This window comes from Pocillopora verrucosa, chromosome 12, assembly GCF_036669915.1.
Source record: "Pocillopora verrucosa isolate sample1 chromosome 12, ASM3666991v2, whole genome shotgun sequence".
Taxonomy (NCBI): domain Eukaryota; kingdom Metazoa; phylum Cnidaria; class Anthozoa; order Scleractinia; family Pocilloporidae; genus Pocillopora; species Pocillopora verrucosa.
Window position 1 is genome coordinate 13327046 of NC_089323.1, and position 21613 is coordinate 13348658.

General features: G+C 37.7%; 4 protein-coding genes across 4 annotated transcripts; 2 read left to right on the top strand and 2 right to left on the bottom strand.

The window, feature by feature from the left end:
• Positions 1 to 587: 587 nt before the first annotated feature.
• Positions 588 to 2268, bottom strand: LOC131784265 (ADP-ribosylation factor-like protein 16). Its single transcript, XM_059101062.2, has one exon. The coding sequence runs from the start codon at positions 2197 to 2199 to the stop codon at positions 1651 to 1653; it is 549 nt and encodes a 182-aa protein (XP_058957045.2). The 5' UTR covers positions 2200 to 2268; the 3' UTR covers positions 588 to 1650.
• A 9-nt stretch (positions 2269 to 2277) lies between these two features.
• Positions 2278 to 10318, top strand: LOC131784264 (sorting nexin-7-like). The gene is made up of 11 exons (XM_059101061.2): positions 2278 to 2438; positions 3003 to 3197; positions 3620 to 3730; positions 4665 to 4829; positions 5411 to 5606; positions 6288 to 6418; positions 7122 to 7190; positions 7277 to 7363; positions 7729 to 7833; positions 8659 to 8811; positions 9376 to 10318. Exons 1-11 carry the CDS (start codon positions 2325 to 2327, stop codon positions 9448 to 9450), a joined length of 1401 nt encoding a protein of 466 aa, XP_058957044.2. The 5' UTR covers positions 2278 to 2324; the 3' UTR covers positions 9451 to 10318.
• A 2129-nt stretch (positions 10319 to 12447) lies between these two features.
• LOC131784267 (uncharacterized) lies at positions 12448 to 14333 on the top strand. The gene has a single exon (XM_059101065.2). The coding sequence runs from the start codon at positions 12715 to 12717 to the stop codon at positions 14023 to 14025; it is 1311 nt and encodes a 436-aa protein (XP_058957048.2). The 5' UTR covers positions 12448 to 12714; the 3' UTR covers positions 14026 to 14333.
• A 239-nt stretch (positions 14334 to 14572) lies between these two features.
• Positions 14573 to 21295, bottom strand: LOC131784268 (transient receptor potential cation channel subfamily A member 1-like). Its single transcript, XM_059101066.2, has 14 exons — positions 21161 to 21295; positions 20696 to 20890; positions 19662 to 19948; positions 19119 to 19218; positions 18744 to 19034; positions 18083 to 18156; positions 17489 to 17671; positions 16976 to 17149; positions 16343 to 16498; positions 15774 to 15854; positions 15436 to 15610; positions 15111 to 15171; positions 14850 to 14916; positions 14573 to 14698 (listed from the first exon to the last, which is right to left on the bottom strand). Exons 1-14 carry the CDS (start codon positions 21293 to 21295, stop codon positions 14650 to 14652), a joined length of 2028 nt encoding a protein of 675 aa, XP_058957049.2. The 3' UTR covers positions 14573 to 14649.
• Positions 21296 to 21613: the final 318 nt, after the last annotated feature.

Consider the following 21613-nt stretch of genomic DNA (forward strand, 5'->3'; position numbering starts at 1 on the left):
CCTGCCTTACCACCAACTCAGTGAGGTGTTCACCCCAGTAATATGGTCACCTTGCAATTGCGTCCACTTTTTTATGGGCCATGAAAACAGCCTTAAAACACCCTTGTTAATGTAGTCATCTGTTATGACCACATTTTAAAATCCCAGAGTAGATTCTTTACAATTTCAGCCCAATGATAAAAAAACTAGCATTAAAATTAGAGGACCAAAATACCTTCGAAATGTTGATCTCATTAAACTCTGTCATTTACTGAGCAAAAAGCCGATTTACTCACATGGAAGCAAATTTCCTCCGTTTCCATTACAAACATGGCAAAGGAAATAAATCTTGACGCCGAAAATCCACCAATACAACTTGCAAAGAGATTAAGAAATTTGATCTTGGCCCAGTATTTCAGTCACCCTGTTAATGCAGCAATTTTTATGTCCCAGTGGTGATAAGATTAGCACGATTCAACTGCACTCTTTAACAATTGAATGCCAATCCACTTCAGGGAACCTCCCAATCCAGATAGTTTGGAGTCCAATGTAAAAAGTAAACAAAGCTAGTGAAGCAAGTTTGAATCTTACTTTAATGTCACATGGCCATGGTCCATATTTGGGCAGAACAGGTTTTACCCCTCCAGTTAGTTCTAGGGGCCTCTGAGACAGCATATACAACTTCATTACTCATCTCTGGACTGAAAGCCTAGAACAGGCTATGTTTATCAAAGCTACAACTTTTAGAATCTAATTAGAAGTGTTCTGTCCAATTAAGGTCAGCCTAACCTGCCACTAAGCCTCCAATGTTTGAGTAGGTTTTTCTACCCAAGAGGTTGTTCAAGTCAGCCAGCCATCGCTAGCAAGATGGCTCTCATTGGCAGTACAGAACAACCAGTTTTTCCCCAGGATAGTTCAAGTTGGAAGCAAAGTGAGCAGGAGCTGAGTCTGACAGATCCCAGCCCTCTTGCCAACTCACTCTATTTGCAACTCAAATTATCCTGTGGGCAAAACCATTTATGAATTAACATCATTGAGAGCATACTCTCAAACTAAGGGTGCCTGAGCTGACACAGTTATCTGGTTTATATCAGGAAGCATGTAAAAGGATATCCTGGAAGACAGGACCTGGGGTTGAAGACTTTCATTGGTAGCACACACCCACCTAACCTTCACTTCAGGGCATCAAATCTGTATTAAATTTGTATAATAAGCTAATTGCTGACACATTTTCATTGGTTCTAATTATTGATCAGTTGGAGGATGGTTGCATAGATTATGTCACCTCTAACAACATTTTGCTACTTTATAACAATTAGTTCCCATGTTGTTGCGGGTTGGTTCAGTATTATAGATCGGAGAAAACATCAAAATTTTGGTAAGAACATGAGTGACACACTTGCCTTCACTTTCCACACCAATTTTTTTGTTGTGATCACATTTTAATGTTCTCTGTGATCAATTGATGAACATATAAAAGGTAACATGGAATCTATTGATTATAATGACAGCACAATACATATCAGCAAAACATAAGTATTGAACATTTACCCAGAGGTTTACGAAAGTAATGTTTTCCAAAGACTAAAATTTTTAAGCCGGAAAACTGACTTGGATGAAAGAGAAAACAAAAATTGGTGTTTATACCTCAAAACAGATGTTTATTTCATTTTACTTCGCACATTTCTCCTGCAGCCATTTTAAAATTTCAGTTAAGCCTGCCCCTTCGCGAAAGCTGCACTCCAGAACTGTAATGTCTTGCCTAGCGCTTGCCGATATCTCCCTAAGTCTTAATAGAGCACTTATTTCGCTCATACTCAGGCGGTCTGGTGAATCAATCTTGTTAAAAATCAGAAGAACAGACATATGTTGGGTCTGCTTCGAGGCGAGCACTTCAAGAAGTTGAATACATGAAGACGCAACCTGGGTCTGATTCGCCGTGTCTATGATGTACACTAAATAACTTGCGTCTTTAAAATAATTATTCCAAATTGGCCCCATTGCTCCTCCGAGTTCCCTGAATGTATATTTCTTTCTGTTGTATGTTACAGTAACCAAATTCACTCCAATCGTGGGAATTGTCGAAGGTGCTTCGCCAAGATCTTGCTTGTGAAGTGCTTGCGCTAAATTCTGCTGGGCAGTTAATGTTTGAAGCCTTTTTAGCATAACAGTTTTTCCAACACCTTCTGGGCCCAGAACTAACAGCTGTGCTTCGGCCATCGCCAAAAGAAAACTACCTTGTCTCCTGGAAGAAACAAAATGGCGGAAGCTATATTCGGATACGCTCGTGATGTATCGGAGTTTCCCGGACTTTTCGGAAAATTCCGAATATTTCCGAGCAGCACATGACTATTTTGATCACCATTTGCAACATGGCGGACGATATTGACACCTTCAATCCTTTTGAGAACGAAAAACATGATGATGGTCCCGGAGAAGAACAAGCTGTTTTACCAGATGTAAGCCCGAAGACTTAACTTGTGTTATTTTACTAGCACAATCAAAAAATGTTTTATTGTTTTGGGTCATTTTTGCCACGTAAACCCGTTAATCGTGGATTTTGGCTTTTTATTACGTTTAACCACATTGTGATCTTTCATCAAAAGGCCATCATGAAATTTACTCAACTCTTCTATCTTTTTGTACTCAAAGCGTCAGGCAAGATTCGTGCATGCGACGCTAGTTTCTGCTCCTTTTTGTTCAATCAAAGCCCAACAATATACTTCGCATAATAGTTTTCAACTTGGAATAATTTAATAGATTGAGCATTTAATTTGAAATAATTCGGTGTGGTGTAAAGTTTGTGTCCAGACATGTGACGGAGTTTTTGTTTGAACTTCGCTCTGATTTGGGTTTGTATTCTATGTACAATTTAACCATTTAACCTCAAATTCTCTCAAGTGGAGAAATTGCGTTGCTGTTTATTTGAGGTTGAGTGCCTAGGCAGATAAATAAAGCATTTGTACCAATTTGTATTGAGAACACAATTTATTGCTTATTTTATTTTCATGATCTTTTTTTAGAGTCCTGGAGGAGAAGATCACTTAGAACATTCCATTTACTTAGACACTTCTTCAGCAGATAAAAATACACCTTTCCTGGAGTCTTTTAAGATTGGAGGTTATGATGATGTAGGCCAAGTGAAGGATTTACACGTGACAGTTGATGATCCAGAAAAACATGTGGGTGGCTATGTCAGTTATAGTGTTACAACAAAGGTTGGTATCTACATATTTTGTGTGTAATAGTGGAGGAACAGATTGCAAAGGCTAACTTTTGTTTTTAGGAATAACAACATTGACAGAGGGAAGTTAACGTTTCCACTCCCAAGATTTTATCAGTAATCCTCCTAGCTGTCTGTTTTAAAAATTTCATGAAGTTAGTAGGGAGAATTTGGTATTGGAGCAACTGATAATCCCCTTATTGATATCATTTTTTTCTCATCACTTGTTTACTTGATATTGTAATCATATCATTAGGAAAAATTCTGTCTCATCGCATTAGAGTAGAATACTATTTGGGCTATTGAAAGTTAAGCTTACAGTTCTGCAAGGTAGCCAGAGAATCCACTTTCTCCAATACCTAGGCTACTGAACACAAGTCAAGATCCTTAAAATCCTTTACTTTTTTTTCAACACAGACTACAAGGGGACAGTTTGATCACCCAGAATACAGTGTTAGAAGAAGATATCAAGACTTCTTGTGGCTGAGACACAGATTAGAAGAGAGTTACCCTACACACATCATCCCTGTAAGTGTATCATTCCCTTAACCCTTAAACTCCCTGATCAATTTGCCATTCTCCTTACTGTCAACCTTACAATTTTTATGATGTTAGTTAAAAAAATTTAGTATTTTATCAACTTATTATCCCCAAATTGATATTTATCTTTATTCTTATCACTTATCTGATGGCTGTTGTGTTGATATTTTGCAAGGAGAAATTCAGTCTTGATCACTCGTGGGAGTTGAAGGGTTAAATCACAATCCAGAAAGTTTCATAGCCTGCAGGCAGGCCTTCATTATTAGCATTCTGACACAAACATTTCTTTGGGAGGGAGGGCCCGGGCAATGCAAGCCTGTAAGAGGTCTGGAAAATGTCCTCCAACTTGTCTCAAATCTTCCTGCACACATAGGAACACATTTATTTTACTTGTTGGGACCACAAGCTTGCTTGTTGGAAAAACCTGACTACAACAATTACAGGGTAAGGAGAGGGAGTCACTTGGAAATTAATGGCCACACTTCATGTGTGCAATCAACGCAACTGTAATTAACTCAAAATTATGTTTGTTTTACTTTCTGCATACAAAATTTAATTTTTTATGGGCACCAAAGTTATTACACATGGAAAAACAGTTATATGTCCAAAGTCAGGTAAAAGGAGAATTTATTGCCACATTGTTTTGGTGCCCGATCAGACAAGTAAGGTCATTTGTAGTCCAATCACAGGACGAGACATTTAGACAGCCCAAAATTCCTTCCCTGATTGTTGAACTGAACTTTGGCCTTTTTGTCTGTGGTCTGTATTCTCAATTATTTTAAAATTATTGCATTTGTGTTTAAAAGGAGATCTTTTCCTACTTTATTGTTACAAGCAGAATCAGAGGGAAAATTTTCTGTTTATCTTTACAGTGATAACCTGTCACTAACTGCAACCTTATTGTGATTTATTATCCTTCCAGCCACTCCCAGAGAAGCATTCATTTACAAAGCACTTTGATCGATTTGCACCTGAATTTTTGAAATCACGACAAATAGCACTCAACAAGTTTGTTAGTAGGATTGCGGATCACCCTGTGATGTCTTTTAATGACAACTTCCATGTCTTCCTTACAGCTAAAACATGGGTAAGTGTTCTTAATTCTCTACCTACCTTGATCTGTTTGTAATTCTCCCCTCTGGCTGTTTCCCCACAAAGCACATTTCCCCACAAAGTGGTGGGGAGATTTGGATATTGTGTCAATTAAGGTAACACTCCCCAGTAGACAAATTGTTACATTCTTTTCCTGGCTGATTCAGTATAACTGCTGCTCTACCACACACTGCTGTTTTTTAAGAAGAAAAAAAAGAAAATGAACCAATCTGCTTTCTGCTAGATGACAGTTCTGTTGCATGACAAGTTTCCAGGCTCATATGAAACATTTTTCTTACTATATGTCCATTGATAAAGGCCATGGGATCTTTGTCAGGAGAATTGTAACATTGATATTATATGCAGATAGTTAGGAAAACACTCGCAAAATTGGTAAATCACAACCTGTAGGTGGCAAACCCGTAGAGAGTGCAGTCAATTGCTTTTATTAAATAACTATTGGTTTACTGGTGCAATAAATGATAGTCTATTGACCAATCAGCGTGCTCATAGTTTCTCAGTTATTTTATAAAACTTTATAATGAATTCTTACTTCTTTTCTTGTTGTAAATTTAGGAACTAACATCCGTCAAGAAACAGGGTCCAGGTTTGATGAGCAGAATGAGTGATTCCATGAAGAACATGGCATCCTCATGGATGTTGAAAAGCAGAGAGCCTGAATTTCAAGAAATGGCAGATTATACAAAGGCTTTTAGAGAAAAGATGCTTGCTGTAGAGGCTGCTTCTGACAAGATTGCTAAGGATAGATTTGGTAAGATGCCAGTGCTTGTTGATTAGAGTTCAAAGTTTCTCTCAGAGAATTAAGGTTGCAATGCTAGGCAACAAATTTTGGCAATACAGCATAGGGGCCAGCAGCAGGAATGACTCAAGAAATGTGAGGTTTAGACATTTTGAGAAAATCTCCTGGTGTTGAATTATCTCTTACTTTTTCATAGTAGTATCAAAACACCAAGATACTATCCTCTACATCCTGACCCTTTGACCCCAAAAAGTGACCAGCATATTATTTCTCCTTACTATAACACTGCTGATCATTCACTATGATCATGAGAATAAAGGTTGCCAAATGATGGCCAACCTAAGGAGCTTTGATTGCTAAGCAAATTCTCCATGTCATCACCGAAGGAAATGTATAGAGAAAAGTATGGAGAATATGGATACTGATGTCAGAGTGTTAACCCATTTACTCCCAAGACTTGATTGTTAATTCTCTCCTTTAGCTGCTACACATTTCCTTGTAAATTGGTTAGGAGAGTTTGGTGTTCGATCAGGATAATATTGTGTACCTGATAAGTTTGAGTATTCTCTCTACCTGTTTGTGTGATAATGTATTGATATTGTAGGGAGAAGTCACATGTTAATCACGTCTGGGAGTTTAAGGGTTTTAAGGGTTGAACATGTTCTGATGACAAATCTGTGATGTAATTGACAGATCTTCTAGAAATGTACAAAGAGTACATACCAATCTTCAATCTGTGGGCAGATGCTGAACATAAGTTAACTGATCCTTTACATGCCATGGCAAGTGCTTTTGACAAGAATAGCTCTGCTCTGATAACACTGGTGAGGTTTGCTTGTAAGGTGACAGATGTATGTTTAGGGTAAAGGGGATAAGTTTCTTAAGAAACTGTGGTACTGCATCAGTAGTTTGGTATTTTGGTATTATCAGCTGAGTTGATAGTGTATATAGGCTGCCATTGAGAGTTTCAAAAGCTGACATTTTGAGGGTTAGTCCTACATCAGAGCAAATCAATTTAGGGTACACAAGGTGAAGTGTGGTTTTGGTATTCCCAAACACAGAAAAATAAATAATTTTAGGCTGCTTTACACATACCACAAAAACACTTTTCTAAGACCCCATTGCTTACACTTTTACTTATTTGTGAAGGAAAATTTCACTCCACTTTTATCCCTCTCCAGCCTCTGTCTGTTTTAAAGTAACTATCAGCAGATAAAGATACTTTTTCATTACACCAATTTATGGATCAATGTCAGTATCTGAGCAACTGCACTCCTACCCCTCCCCTAACCCAACATTAGCCCAAACTTGGTTGACTGTTTTTGGGTTAGGGGAGGGGTAGGTGTGCAGTTGCTCAGATACTGACATTGATCTTAATTTACTTAGCTCTATACCACTGTAGCAACATGAAAAAGCTAAGGGTGGTTTACAGGTATTCCTTAAAATTTAAAATAGATAACGGCAGAAACACAGGTGGGGTATAACTCATCCTTTCCTGTTTTAAACTGGTATTTTGTTTTTGCTCAGCTAAAAGCTCAAGACTCCAGATTTATGGAACCTATACATGAATATGTGCTCTACACAGATGCCATCAAGGTAAGCTGATGAAAACCATTTACAACAGACAAAATCCTTTCAGCATCACTGCTGGGCACTCACTGTGAAATATTGACTCCATACAGAGCACCCTTAAACACCGCGATACCATTCACATGGAATATGAAGTAACTTTAGAAGAGCTGTCAAGGAAAAAAGCTGAAAAAGAAGAGGTATGTTGTATTTTGTATTTTACCCATAGAACTTCCAGGACAGATTGACATCTAATTTCTCCTTACATTATTAAGACGTTGTCCATCGAACAGGTAATGAGAGTAGCCAAGTTTATCAGCAAGAGGTTTCACGTTGATACAGTAATGAATTCTCTTCACTAATTGAGAAAAAAATTATTGCATTTACAGGGAGAATTACAAATCAGATCTTACATGTATGAGTAAAACAGTTAAGTTGGCAGGCGATCTGTGTTACTAAAAATCACTTGTACAGACGACTGACATCAGCGATCGATTTGGCAGATACTATAAAACAATTTGACTCAAACACTTTTGTGTTAATGAAAGAAACTTCAACTTTTCAGCTTGATAAAGGAACTGGCGGTGGACGTAGTTTTGGCTTCTTTAGTAAAGACCCAGAGCAGGCGAAACAAGACAAACGAGAAAGAGTGGACTCTAATATAGAAGAGGTCAGTGAGTAAGAGAATGTCATTTTGGTGTAACAGCCAATCAAAACCTGCTAAGTTACCCACAATTCACAACTCTTCAGCTTCATTTAAACGTTCGTTACTTCTATTATGCAATTAAACTCTAGATCTGCTTGACGTTGACGACATTGGAACCTAGGGAACAATTTAGTCCCCAAGTGCAATGTAGCGAGGACTCTCCTATGCCTGTTTGTTTTGTTCCTTTTTTTATTCTTCTCGTTTGAGTAGCTTTAGTTATTAACATTTATTAACGAAGGGGTCCACTGCAATTGGTCGGGCTGTCGCCTACCCAATAATTTTTATACATATAAGTGTTGTATTCTAGATAGGAAAAGCTGAATAAATAAGTTAATTATTCAAGCATGAAAAAATACACCGCTTAATTAGGAAAAAAAAGTTAAAATACCGTTTTATATATATCTACCTCCGAGAAATCAGAAATATTGATTGGTGTTTCCTAGTGCCGTGGTGTGACAATAACTTTTGCATGAAGTGTGAATAAGATGTCTACTGAATGTACGTGGAAAGCGAAGTCGCTTTGAGAATCCTCTTTGTAAGTCGCACATCCACTTTGGCCGCGAAAGTTTTGGTCTTAAGCCACATATCAAATGTACATCACATATCAATTTTTGCCTATCGTTATGGCGGCATCTTCTGGTGAGAAGAGGGCTTTGTTTTGCATTTTCTCTTTTTTGTCGTAAATCGGCGTTCAAGTATAATCTGTGATAAGCGCGCCAGTCAAAGTACACAAACACCCTCTCAGGTTTAGCCTCTATTTTTGTTGACTCAGAATTTTGTTTCTGTCAGCTTTCAAAACTCGCCGAGCAGGGAAGTGATCGACTCGAGTGTGCTAATGTTGATCTAAAGGCGGACATTGAACGGTGGAACAAGAACAAGAGAACAGACTTTAGAGAACTATTCGCGGAGTATTCAGAGAGACATATTACTTATTACCAAGAGGTAGGTGGCTATCCTCTAATTCATCGGATCAGAAAGGCTCGTGTATCGTCTTAGTCTGGATATAGGGTTCAGAGATGAGCTAAGGATAGAAGAGAAACACAGCGGTCAAATGTGTCAGCGGATGAAGGAGCGTTGTAGAAGCTAGGTGGCGCTGTGTTTAGACAGATCGTCATTTCGTAGCATCGAAAAATTGAGCGAAATGTGACAGTCAGGTGGTTGACGCGCTGAATTCGAGGTCGAAATGTTCGAATTTGGGAATAGCAAATCTCCAATAGCAAGGTAAGGGCATGGTAAGAGTGTGGGGGATGGGACCTAGGTGTCTGTAACGTCTCTTATGAAAAACAGAAAAACAAGAAAACGAAAAAAAGTGCGGTCTTCCGTGGGAATTTTCTCCTGCCATTTACCTTGCCTGTTTGTAGCTTGCAAGTGGTACAGCACATTTGAAAACCTGCTTGATTAAAACTGGATCTTATTGTACAAAGCGCTAGGAGTCAGTCCAGGGACATGACCTTCGAGTAGTAGTAGCCATAAAATGAAATTAAACTTCGTCTATTTTCTACTTAGTGCTTGGCTGCTTGGCAGGAGGCCTTACAAATTGTGACTGGTAGTCAGCAAGACCAAGATTTGGAAGAGTCTTAAGAATTTCTAAGTGAATCAGAGGAAAATGGAAAATGAATTTAGCTATGGGAAATGATTGGACGATCACCGTAGTTGGATTAGAGAGTGCTTGAACCACTTCAGGTCATATGCGCAGAAGATTGCCTCCATCGATCTTTCCGTTCTGATTCAAATATTCAGTGCTATAGGTAGAATTGTTTTTTTAAAGAGTAATATTGAGACAAATGTTTTCCTTGATAAATGACTTAATATTGAATTCAATTCATTTTATAGGTCGTGTGTATGTTAGGCTTAAAAAAACAACTATTCGTTTTCTTTCGTTTTAGGTTGAAGCGAAATTCAAATGAAAAATATTATATGATTTACAGGACTTGAATAAGAAATGATTAAAATGAATTACTGTCGAAGGTCAACTCAGTGTGTACTATTTTGAACGACGACTGTCCAACGTTTACAAAATGAACCCATGAAGTTTGAAAAGATTCCATTTAACAAATATATTTCATGGTGCCATGTGTCTGTTCAGTGATACGTCACAAATGACGTCAAAATTTGGTAAGAAATAAAATGTGGCGCGCGAGGCGCTTTCTAGTGTGTCACTGATATTATTATTATTATTACCGCATTTTAACGTCTTCTGAGGTCTGTTACTTTACATGGAATCTATTTGCTTTATATAGTAAAGAAGCAAAAAAATTTAAATGGTAGCATCATCTGTGCGTCTTTCCTCCAATGCAAGAATTAATTGAAATGCGTACGTTATTCAGCCTATTGTATAAACTAGAATTGAAACTAGAGGATTCTATTTCTCCGTACGTATAAATTAAGTTAGAAGAATATCAGGTCTTGACAACTTCGTTCATTACCATTAATAAACTTTTTTAATGAATCGGTGAATGTATCCATAATTTGTCGGTTTCAAAGAGATCTCAGGTCGCTGAGAAATGATTGACATTGCAAATAAATGTGTTTGTTTGGACGTTTTGAAGAGTTTATGGAAAGTGGAATGTCCACTGATCCACTAAAGGCCGAGAGGAAAAAGCAGCGAAAAGGAAACCACCATGAGTGACGCGCTCAACTACTATTTGAATTTTTCCTTAAGCTTTCATCTGTCTTCCCCTCTCCCCGATTTTAATGTTGCGTGGTTGTAAACAAAATGCCCACTGTTGCAGCCAACATTGCTCTGGGGAAAAAGCAACGTATTTGAGATGAATTACAAGATTTCTGTATATTATATCGAGTGGGGTGTTGTAGACCACCCACTAAGGGGAGGGGTGCCAACTGTTATCGCCACTCATTCTAGTTATTACTCTTCCCGATGTGATGTTTTGTAGGGGAAGAACGCGCTCAAAATCATGGTTTTCATCTCCACCAATAACATATGCATTGTGCATCTGAAATTGTACCACTAATCGTTTCCGTTTATTGGTTCCAAAGGATAACTGAACCTTTCGAAAATTACAATTAAGTGTGGAAAACTGCGATCTTAAATGCCGCCATTTAAAACCTAGCTTAGCAGCCTGGCCTCTTGTGACACTTCAAAGTCTCATTCCTCTCTCCTCTAAAATATTTGTTTGATTAAGGAGCTATACAAAAAGACATATCCCAAATAATGATATCCACGAGTAGCAGCTTATTTTGAACCGATTCTGGGATGTCATACACGTGCTGAAAGACTTTTGAATCAATTACAAAATGGCCGCGGCCATAGTCGAATATTTACAATTTTTAATTACGCAAATTGAGGGTATTTGACCAGCGGATGGAAATCAGATAAATAAGGATCCCCGCATATGAACTGAATTTTATCGGGCCTCTTTTTTCACTTGCGATGACCATTGCATTACTGGATTGTCGAAAGTGAGGAAAATTTGATGACAACTTGACTCGTTGGAGTCTAAAAACGCAGCAAGCGGTTATTTTTTAATATTTATTTTTCAATGGCTGGGATTAAAATGGTATGAGCATATGGGGCACACTTCTCCTTTAGAGAGGGACATGTTATTTCCGTATCGTTGGATGAGGTTAGTTTTTCTCCAGGTATGCGCAAAGCTTGTACGAGACTTTTACTGAGGTTTTTAATTATCGTGCAGACTAAAAGTTTCCCTATGCTAACGGAGTGCATGTTAGGAGCGCATCAACTCTTGAAATAGAACGGTGAGTCTTAGCAAACACACGCTTTCGTCCAACCCGCGGAGGCACGTGCAGTTCGATAGCCTCCGTGGCTTTTTCAACTTCAACACCTCCCCACGCTTAGATAGAGAAGCAAATATTTGCACGTAAAACATAATTGCAGGAAAGTGGTTTAATAGAGGGTTAACAGTGGGTTATTCAAATAAAGAGTTTAAAGGTTTGCCGATGCATGCATCTATTACTGTAATATTTTTTATCTCCATTGCCATTGTGTCGCAATATTGTCATTTTTAATTACATTCTTTGCGCGTAGTTCGCTTTTGTTACTAAAGACGCGCTCAGACATATTTTTCCCTGAATTTCCCAACAATAAGCACTAACAAATTAGGACTTCATTGTTTTATTTTTTTTTCTTTTCACGCTGTGTAATCGTGCAAGCGACTGTGACTGCTTTTACTCTTACATATTCAAAGTTCCATAGTTTGCCTGAAGCACTCAAAATACTCTGAAACTTCATTACGAAGTATTAAATAACAGAGGCATTTTATGGTTCAAAGGATAATTGTCAGAAAGAACCCTGGAAAAGACAAAGGAGAAAAAGTTTGAAAAGACCAAGATTAAAATATTCATAAACGTTCTCTCGAAGTTCAACAGTTTGCTTTAAGGACTCAAATACTCTGAAATTTCATCAAGAAGTATTAAAGCATAGTAGAGTTCATAGGCTAATTGTCAGAGAGAACGCTGGAAAGGACAAAAGAGAAAAAGTCTGTAAAGACTTAAAATATTCATAAACTTTCTCTGGAATGTTCCTCGTTTGTTTGGGAAAACAAAATATGTCATTGCAACGTAACTACCCACACGGAACAAACGTGATCTCTCGTCCTTTAAAGATAACATCCGTTTTGCCAGTTTCTCATTTCCAAAGGACGATTTAAACAAGTATCCTACAAGTTCTCCACTCAGCGAAATCACGAGTGAATGATATATACTGTTTTGCTTTAATTTATGAGCCAATCAACTCGTAATTAATGCTCTTCACACCTCATCCAGACGACGTTAAGCTCATTAAATTTGTTTATTGACTGTTCAGTGAAAGAAGTTGCTCCTTTTGGCGTAAAAACCTTGGCAGCGTCGAAGAACTCAGCGCACGAGATGTTTGCCTTTAAAGAAAGAGTGGAGAGGAATACGATAGATTTTGCTGCAGAGCGAGCGCGAATTAAGAAAGGTAAAGTACTAACTGGAAGGTATTCTCTTCCTGAATTAAGCCAAACAAGAGAAAGTTTTGTTCTTCCCGACATTACAACTACTCAACTAACACAAAACTTCGCAATGGCTCGTGCACGTCCGAAGAACAGCGAAGGAACGAATCCAGGACATGCAAAGAAGGTTGCGAAACAGGGCCGACTTAGAGATAACACCGTTGCGTTGGAAGAAAATGGAGGAAAGAGCAAGGATGACTTAGAAGGATTATTCGTTTCTAAACTGAACTTTCAGGATGAGGATCGAGATGATTCACCCCAATTCTCTCAGCCATTGGATCGCGCAAAGAAACTTAGAAAACAACGAAGCCGTCTTTCGAAAACTGACAGTGGATTTGGTGAAGATTCAAGCGACGATGTTGCGGCTTACTTCGCTGATTCTCCGAATGAATCCGACCAGGTGTCGAATACTTCGAAAGGCTCGACTTCGTTGCCTTCGCCTGATCAATCGGCAAGCCGAGTCTCACCTCGAGAAAGAACACATAAGATAAAGTCAGATTTCAGGAATATTTTGAACCGAAAGCAAACTATAGTGCGAAATACAGAAAAGCTAGCAGCACGGCCTCGCATGTGTGTTCAATCGCAACAATCACTTCATGCTGACTTGATAGCGTTTAAAAATTTTACGGCCTCTCATAATGGTGAAAGTTTAAACTGCACTTTGCAGACAAACGAACACTGTGTGAAACTCAGAGAAGTTGTTTTAAAGACCAAAAGAAATTCGTACGATGGCGGCGATGCCCTAAAACAATCAGACACTTCACTTGCTGTTCTGAAAACGCGACGCCGGCTTTTAGGAAAACAAATCTCAACGGGACCTCCATTTCCTTTCACAGAACGGCGAATTCACAAAGAACATGTAATAGACATGACGAAAGCAGTTTGTACCTGTAACAGTAGTCGTGTGCACTTCTCGGATTTCGACAGAATGGATTTAAACAGACAATGCATCAGCTGCCCTGCCGATTTTCGAGCTTCTCAAAAAAGAGTAAAATTGTCGGACCATGACACTAACCCGCATTTTGGGTCTGCAGTTTCTACGTGTAGTTTAACTGAACAAGCTTTGCTTGAAAGCTCGCGGTCGCAGGAGACTGTGGATGTCAAAATGAAATGCCAAGAGTGGCTAACCAGATGGTTAGCTTCCAACAGCAAATCGCAGCACAAAGAAACTATAAATGAAGACATTTGTTCCACAGCGCATTGACCCATTTATGAAAGTCGTAATAGCCTGTCAATGAAATTTTTCCAAGATTTTATAATCTCTTGAATTGCCATAATAATGTCATTTTTCAAAAGTAATTAAGGCACAACAGGTTATGAAAAATTCAGTAATCAAAGTGTTAACTATTATAATTTTTTCTTAGCCTGTTGTACCTGTGACCATTTCTTTATACTCGACGAATATTTCAACAACAAAAACAGCTCTGCATTTGAATTCAATTTTTCGTAAGTGTTCTGGACACTACGCACTGTTGGACCCTTCACTGTTGGACCCTTTTCGTTTTTGCTGTAGTTTTTGTTTTCAAATCACATCAGTGTACAATAAATTACTCTGTTAAGATGTGCTTTACAAATCAGTATATTGTTAATGCTTGTCTTTTTATTTTTATATTTCCTTTTCCTGCTAGACCTTGTGGTTTTTTCGGTTTGCATGACTCCTAAACATTACTCGACTAAATGAAATTTCTTTAGAGCGTTGACGAGCAAACCCTATCGGTCAATATTTTTGCGCGAAAAAGGTTGAAAACATGCTACACATCTGAAAGAAAGACAAAGTTTTAAAATTTTAATGAACATATTCCCATTGTGGGTTCCTGACAGACGCTGTTTACTCTCTTTGTTGCCTCATCTGTTTGATCATTTTCCTCATCTTATCCCTGAACGAAAAAAGTCTCATTTAGGAAAATTGTTGTGGCGCAAATTATTTGAGAGGATAATTAAATGGGCGAGTGGCAAGTGCGTAAACAGTTTAAGCTTGCGCGGTTGTAAGTGGTCGGTGGTAAAAAAGATAGAAAATATGATTCTCACCTGATCGCGTAGAGCTTATCTTCCACTGATTCCCAAGGACTACGATCTTCACTAAATTCTAGAAGTTCTATTAAAAGGCGAGACGACCAGTTAAACCGACTTCAAGATGAAAACACTTAAAGACTTCAATAATAAAACACTGAAAGTAGGTAAGTGTCCATCAGTTAAAGATGACGCCGGAATTTTTCCTTCTTAGAGCCATTACCCATGAGGTAATCATTAAGTCACAAGAATTTCAATCGGTCTGAACAAAAACCAAACCTTCTGCTAGTTTCTTTTCGCTAATCCAGCCTCCCTTTTTGTAATACTTTACACGCAGATTCTGGAAGAACAATTTATTACAACACGTAAAAAAACGAGTAAATCAGGTGAATAATCTATTCATCTGCAATTCATCTAGTAGAAAAAGAAATCGAGTTGATGCATTACTTGGGTTAGGATTCACGCCAAATTCATTCGGGTTACACAACTGCACAGCAACGAAAGATTTATTGCATATGAATAATCTACAACCCAAGAAGAAAAACGCTGACCAGTATACACGCCTTTGAAACACGATCTCCGTGCGTTACCGCTTATTACCTACCAGAAAAGGAAATCTTTCCATGCGTGTGAGCTGTAAAATACGATCCACATCATACTCCAGACGAGCAACTTTCTTAGCTTGAATGTAGGTCGTGCTCATCTGTGCAATGAGTATGTTGAGAAGAATCACAATCACTGTCCCCATGTACGCCAGCATTAACAGAATGGAGAGCCAACTGCAAGGAAAACATTAATGAAATCAGTGACTTTCAACGATTAACAATCACGACATTCGTGCAAGAACGAGCACGTACCGCAGCCTAAGGTAACGAAACGTAACGAACAAAACGTAACATATGTAACGTATACATTACATGCACTTCAGTCAAAGGCACTTACTTGAAAGTAGAGTAATCTTCTGCAATTGGTCGTTGTTCAGACAGTGCACGAAAACCTCTTAACAAAACACTTTGAAAACCACTAAAAACAAAGAGTGAATAAAAAGTGATTTTCTTTGTGGCTAAAGCCGCCATACGAATGACGAGCCAAAGTCAAAGCTGCCACTAAAGAAAAACAGAGCTGCCGTAGATCAATATATGGATGCTCTGTTTGAAAACAAAGTTAGTTGGGCTTGTAGAATATTTTCACGCCTGTGCAATCGTCATCATCAAATACGACCTTTTTAAAGCATAGAAAAAATGAGATTGGAAATGGAGAGAATTTTGACCCAAAAGAAAACCAAAAAGAAAGAAAAATCTTCATCTACAGAGAAAGTTGTCTAACATCGACAAAAACTTCCCTGACATTTTCTTCAAATCTCGACCAAATTTTACCAAGTTTTGATGAATGGTAACGACCAAGAGTATTGTGTACTTAAAAAAAACCGCTCTCATCGGGAATCTATACGCTTCTAATGGCAGAGATTAGCATTCAATGGTTTTTGGAGTTTGCTTCTCTTTGATACCCACCTAAATTCCTTGTTATCTGGGATTTGACGAGAAGAACGGAGAGATAAAAACAAGGCAGAGCAGAAAGGAAAAAAAATCACGGAAAAAACAGCCAGAAAGCGGGCTAAATCTTGCTGAATAATCTTAGCCAAGGTCTTGGTGTATAACCCTGTGGTCCTACAGGCAAAATAATCATAGTTCTCTGTCAACTCAAATAATCAGGATCACGAATAAACGTTACTCTAAAAAAAACAAGTCTGTTACAACACAACACAAGGTAAAAGACTAAACAAAACCAAGCACATTAACAACACACAAAATAATTGAAACACAAGGGATAACTGTAACCAGCACCAGACCAGAAATTTAAGTTATGCTAATAATTTTAAGTTTTTGTTTGCCTCTACAAGTCAGATTAAACTCCATCATCGAAACTTAAAATTAAAGGTCTTTATTTGAGAACCTATTTCGATCTTCTTCCATTATAAAATAGTAAATTAATTTGGCCTTTTTAAACCTCTGAAGTTACACTTGATTAGGGGGGTCTCTAAGTCGCACAGCACAAACTTCGTCATAATTCAAATTATAGAAGTTTACAGAGAACAATAAATTAACATTAAAATTCAACAAAACATAGATTGAGTATTTGATTACCTCGTCAGGCAAGAAAACTTTAATATCCTCAAGAAGTTAAATAGGAAAGCTGACGATGCCACCAACCACTGTGATTTACTACCAATATACCGCAAGGGTATTACACACAGGATCAACACCAGGCCTAACCAGTCAAACAAGGTTATCCACTCAATAAAGTATGAATAGCCATTTCTGAAAGAAACCAGTTTGACACAAGAATTAAGACCGAGACTTTCTTTAAGCCCTACAGGTTTTCATGAATTCTTGATCTGAAATTAACTGCGTCCCAGAATATTAAATTGAACCCTTTTATGTATTATGATATATCTCTGTGCATGGTATCAATTTTTACATGTAATTAAATTACTCAACTTTATAAAGCAGTTTCTCAAAACAGCACTAATACTACCATATTGTTACTCAAATATGCAACAATAGTGTAACATAATAAGTACTTATATCAACCACAAAATTTGTTAAAAATTAATTGAAATGAAAAAAGGTAAAAAATTAAAAAGTTTCACGACTTACAGTCTCATTTGATTGATTTCTTCACACATGTAAAACAAAACCATAAGAAGGGTGAACACTTCACAAATCCCACGAAGTAAATCTGCTGTACCCCTGTACTGGGTAGGGTCCAGTTTTGTGGAGGCATAAAGCAGAGAATATGACAAGAACAGCAAGAAGATGACATACAAAGCTGCTTGAAGGCTGAGGAAAAAAAAGAGATAAACCGAGTAAATATATGCATATCACATTATCATGAACATATGCATTATAATCAGAGAACTCTGTCTAACAACCAGCGGTGGGGATGTTTTATGGAAACGTTTCACTTCTGTAGGAAGCAGTCAGGTGAAGAAGCTATTAGATGCATTATTGGACTTGAAAAAATTTTCATTAAACTATTTAAAACATGTTTTCAATTAACTTGTAGAAGTTCCCAGAATAAACAGTAGATGTGAATCTAGTAACTGACTATGCACTTTTCATTAGCTTGTTAATAGGGAACCCTGTGTGGAAGGAAGGCAGTGCTAAAGTTGCAGGGCTACTGTTAAAAATTAGTAAGGGACCTGTCAGCTTGCTTAGGAAAACTATCTTACAAGCCTCAAACACTTTTACCTCAGAAACAAGTGTCCATAACTGTTCCATTTTGTTTTAACCAACATTCTTACCACAGGATGTTGCAAAGCCTCCTGAAGATGAAAATTAAGCAGAATAAAATGATCATGTAATTAAAAAAAATCAATTATTGATTGAGAAGAATGACAGGAAAGTATTGATGATCTTGGGCCAAACATTTTCTCAGCTGGGTCAACCTAACTCAATTACTCAGCATGTTTAGCATGTGAGTACAACTCTCACTTTAAATTCTCTTCTTAAATTCTCCTTTCAATTTAAATTGGCTTCTTGCACAGCCCTGCCCAGGGCCCCCCAGCTTTTCCCATCTCTTTTTATACCCTATTACATGAAGCCTCAACAAGTAGAAAATTTTTTATCTTTATCAATATAAGGGTGGGTGGGCCCAAAAGTTTATTATGTAGTCATGAATATTAATGTTGGAAGAAAGTTAAAGTTAAAGACAAATAGCCTTTATCATGGATGTAATGCATCTCATATGATATTGTAATTGATACTCTAATGGATTTGCCAGGCAAGCTGGGCTTTAGGTTGCCCTCTTTGATCTAGCTGTAACAGAAATAAAAAGGGTCCTTCTTGCTATAAATATTTCAACATTTCTAAGTAGCCTTCATTGTCACAATGAAAAAGGTTTTGATCTTACCTTATTTTTGCTCTTTGCTATGACTTCTAAACAAGATTTGTTCCTCCAATTAAAATGTGGATTGTCTCTCTCCTTTTTCTCTGCTGAGGTCTCAATCTTAGGAGGCCGCCCTCCCTCATCACCATCCAAGATATGATAATAAAATTGATAGTCCAAAGGATCATCAGTGATTGAATTCCAGGCACCTTCAACTCCCTCTCTCTCTTCTTCATTGCTGTATGTTTCCTTCCGTTTTGGAAGGTGTGGCCAATGAGGATTCACCATCTGGTCAAGGACCGCCACTACTGTTTTCTGCATGTGAATAACAAACACAAAGTAAAATGCATATTTAAAAAGGAATAAAATTAGGCAATTTGGTGAAAAAAAAATACTCACCTTCATTTTGGGATTTTCAATAATGGACTTGAAAGTGTAGAAAGATGGCTGGGGATTTGTAATGTCCTGATCTGGTCGCCAAGAAAATAAACTCTGGGCTCTATTAGGGCAGAAGAAACAAGAAATTTAGATTAAATATTCAATGTTGACCTCAGTAGAGAGTTGTGAACATAAGATATAATAAGTACCTATCTGTGCCTTCCTACAGTTTGTGCACTATCTGGATCAAGAAGATACACGCTACTGCTAATACACCTCCAATTTCACAACATCAAAATAAAACTGTATTCATGAAACTCATTACAAAATTATAATTTCTCTTGCCAAGCTGGTGGAGAATTTTTTTCCTACATAAATTTTATTTGTAAATTGAAAATAATTGAGGAAACTATTTGGTTCTCATGGTGCAGGCTAGTTTCATCTGATTTCTGGATAGTTCTGCAGCTTCTTCATTACTTTCTCTTGAGACCTGAGGGCAGGGATACTAAAACTCCTAATTATTCTAGGGAGTAGCTCCTTTAGTCTTTCCATCTGGCACTTTACCTTTCATGATACATTAGTCTAATCAAGTATGCTGTGACTTCATCATTCTCTGCTTCTAATGCTATCTCAACTGGTATTAATCCTCTTTTTTTCAAGGGTGCTTTTGTTGCAACTGTTAATAACCATGGACATTTCTTTGCAAGAGTTTTGGTGACATCTAAAAATCCAAGTTCAGCTGCATAGTGCATTAAAGTTTTCTTTGTTTTATCTTCTTTATCTCTGAATCTCTGGTATTTGTTCTCATAGTTCAGTTCACTGTCCAATAGAATATCCAATAACCGGTTTATCTGCAAAAAAAAATAAACACACAATAGCATCATGCTAACACAGCATGCATACTCAGGATCCCTATTAACAAGATGTAAAACTCCCAAATCATGTTTTATAGCTCTTTCAAAATCTTGCTTCCAAACCCCACAATGAGCAATCTCTGTTGCTAAAGGTATTCCTAAGAACATCTGATATTCAAGACTTAATTATCATAAGCCTGAAGACATATTACATTTCATGATTTATAGAATTGTATGCAATGGTTGTTCAATAACCCAACCTGAAAGAAATTTAAGGAGTCATGGACCAGGAATTCTCCAATTTTTCTGACTTTCCACCTTGAGGGGACTACATGTCATTGCATATTGTGACATAAGCTTCACACTTTTTTAAGTGATTGATATTTATCAAATCTTAATAGAAAACAAATTTCTGAAAATCAAATATTACAATTTTGACCACTAAATGGCTACTTTTCAAGTAAGGTTTTCATGCAGTAACTATCTGTTCCAAATCATATTTAAGAAAAGATGACTTTAAATATCAAAACACATACAGTTAGAGGTAGCAAGACTGATATTAATCCATTTTACATAGTAGAAAAATTGGACATGCATGATGTAATGATACACCAAAAATATGTCGCCCAACTATCTTTAGGGCCCAATGAATACAAATCTCTTTTGGTTATTGTGTGTACCCCTCAACCCCAGTTATGTACTTCTAACTAACAAATTGAGGGTAGGTTAGTTTTCGACACTTACCAGCCTTTCAAGGCCTGGAAGCTTTTCAGGGCTATTTTTATACCGTTCAGAGTTTGGCCACTGTTTTAACATCATGAGTGCCGGATCCTCACTGTCCAATTCGCCATCATCCTTGTACTTTTGGATCAGTTTTTCAACTCGCACCTCATCCATGGCCCTATTCCATGATATTCCTTCCCTCTGCTTTTGATTAATCTACAAAAGAATGATTTCATGCAAGGCTCATCGACCGTAATCATTTACTAGCTACAACTTATACCTTCAGCTCGTTGCTTTTGATCATAGTTTAAGATAAGTTTGGTTTGTGTAAGCCATTTCCTACGAGCCTGACACACACTGTGTGTAATATTGAAATTCTTCAGTAAACTATACTGAAAAGTTTTCCTGATCAGCATATATACATTAGGCCGTAGATATCATTAGCAATGTTCAATATCGACATTTTGGCTTAAAAAAGATTTTCACCTTAATCCAGAGCTCTGTGTGCAATTCATCTTCAAATAAGCCTGATTCTTGTTGTTGATCAATTTCAGGCTGGAACTCGTATTTGTTTTTTTCTTTGTAGCTAAACTCTACTAAAGAGTGATCTTCTTTTCTCATATCTGAATATTTTGCCACAAGCCACATCTAAGAGGTAGGTAAGTTCCAACAGTCTCTCAACATTCTTTAAAGACGACGAAATGAGACTTCCGCCAACGAGGTGAGAGTAGCGACGGTGCCACGGTACGCAGGACTATCTCATTACATTTCTAGTTCCCAGGTCCCAACGGTTCCTCGGGACTAATTCTGGTGCCGAGGCTCTGCCAGTAGAGAGCCGTTGAATAGTAGCGATCATTCCGGTGAGCAGTTGATATAGCAAGCGAAGAATGTATAGGAGGCGGGGTGGAGGGAGAGGAGAACGGTCTACAAAAAAGGAAG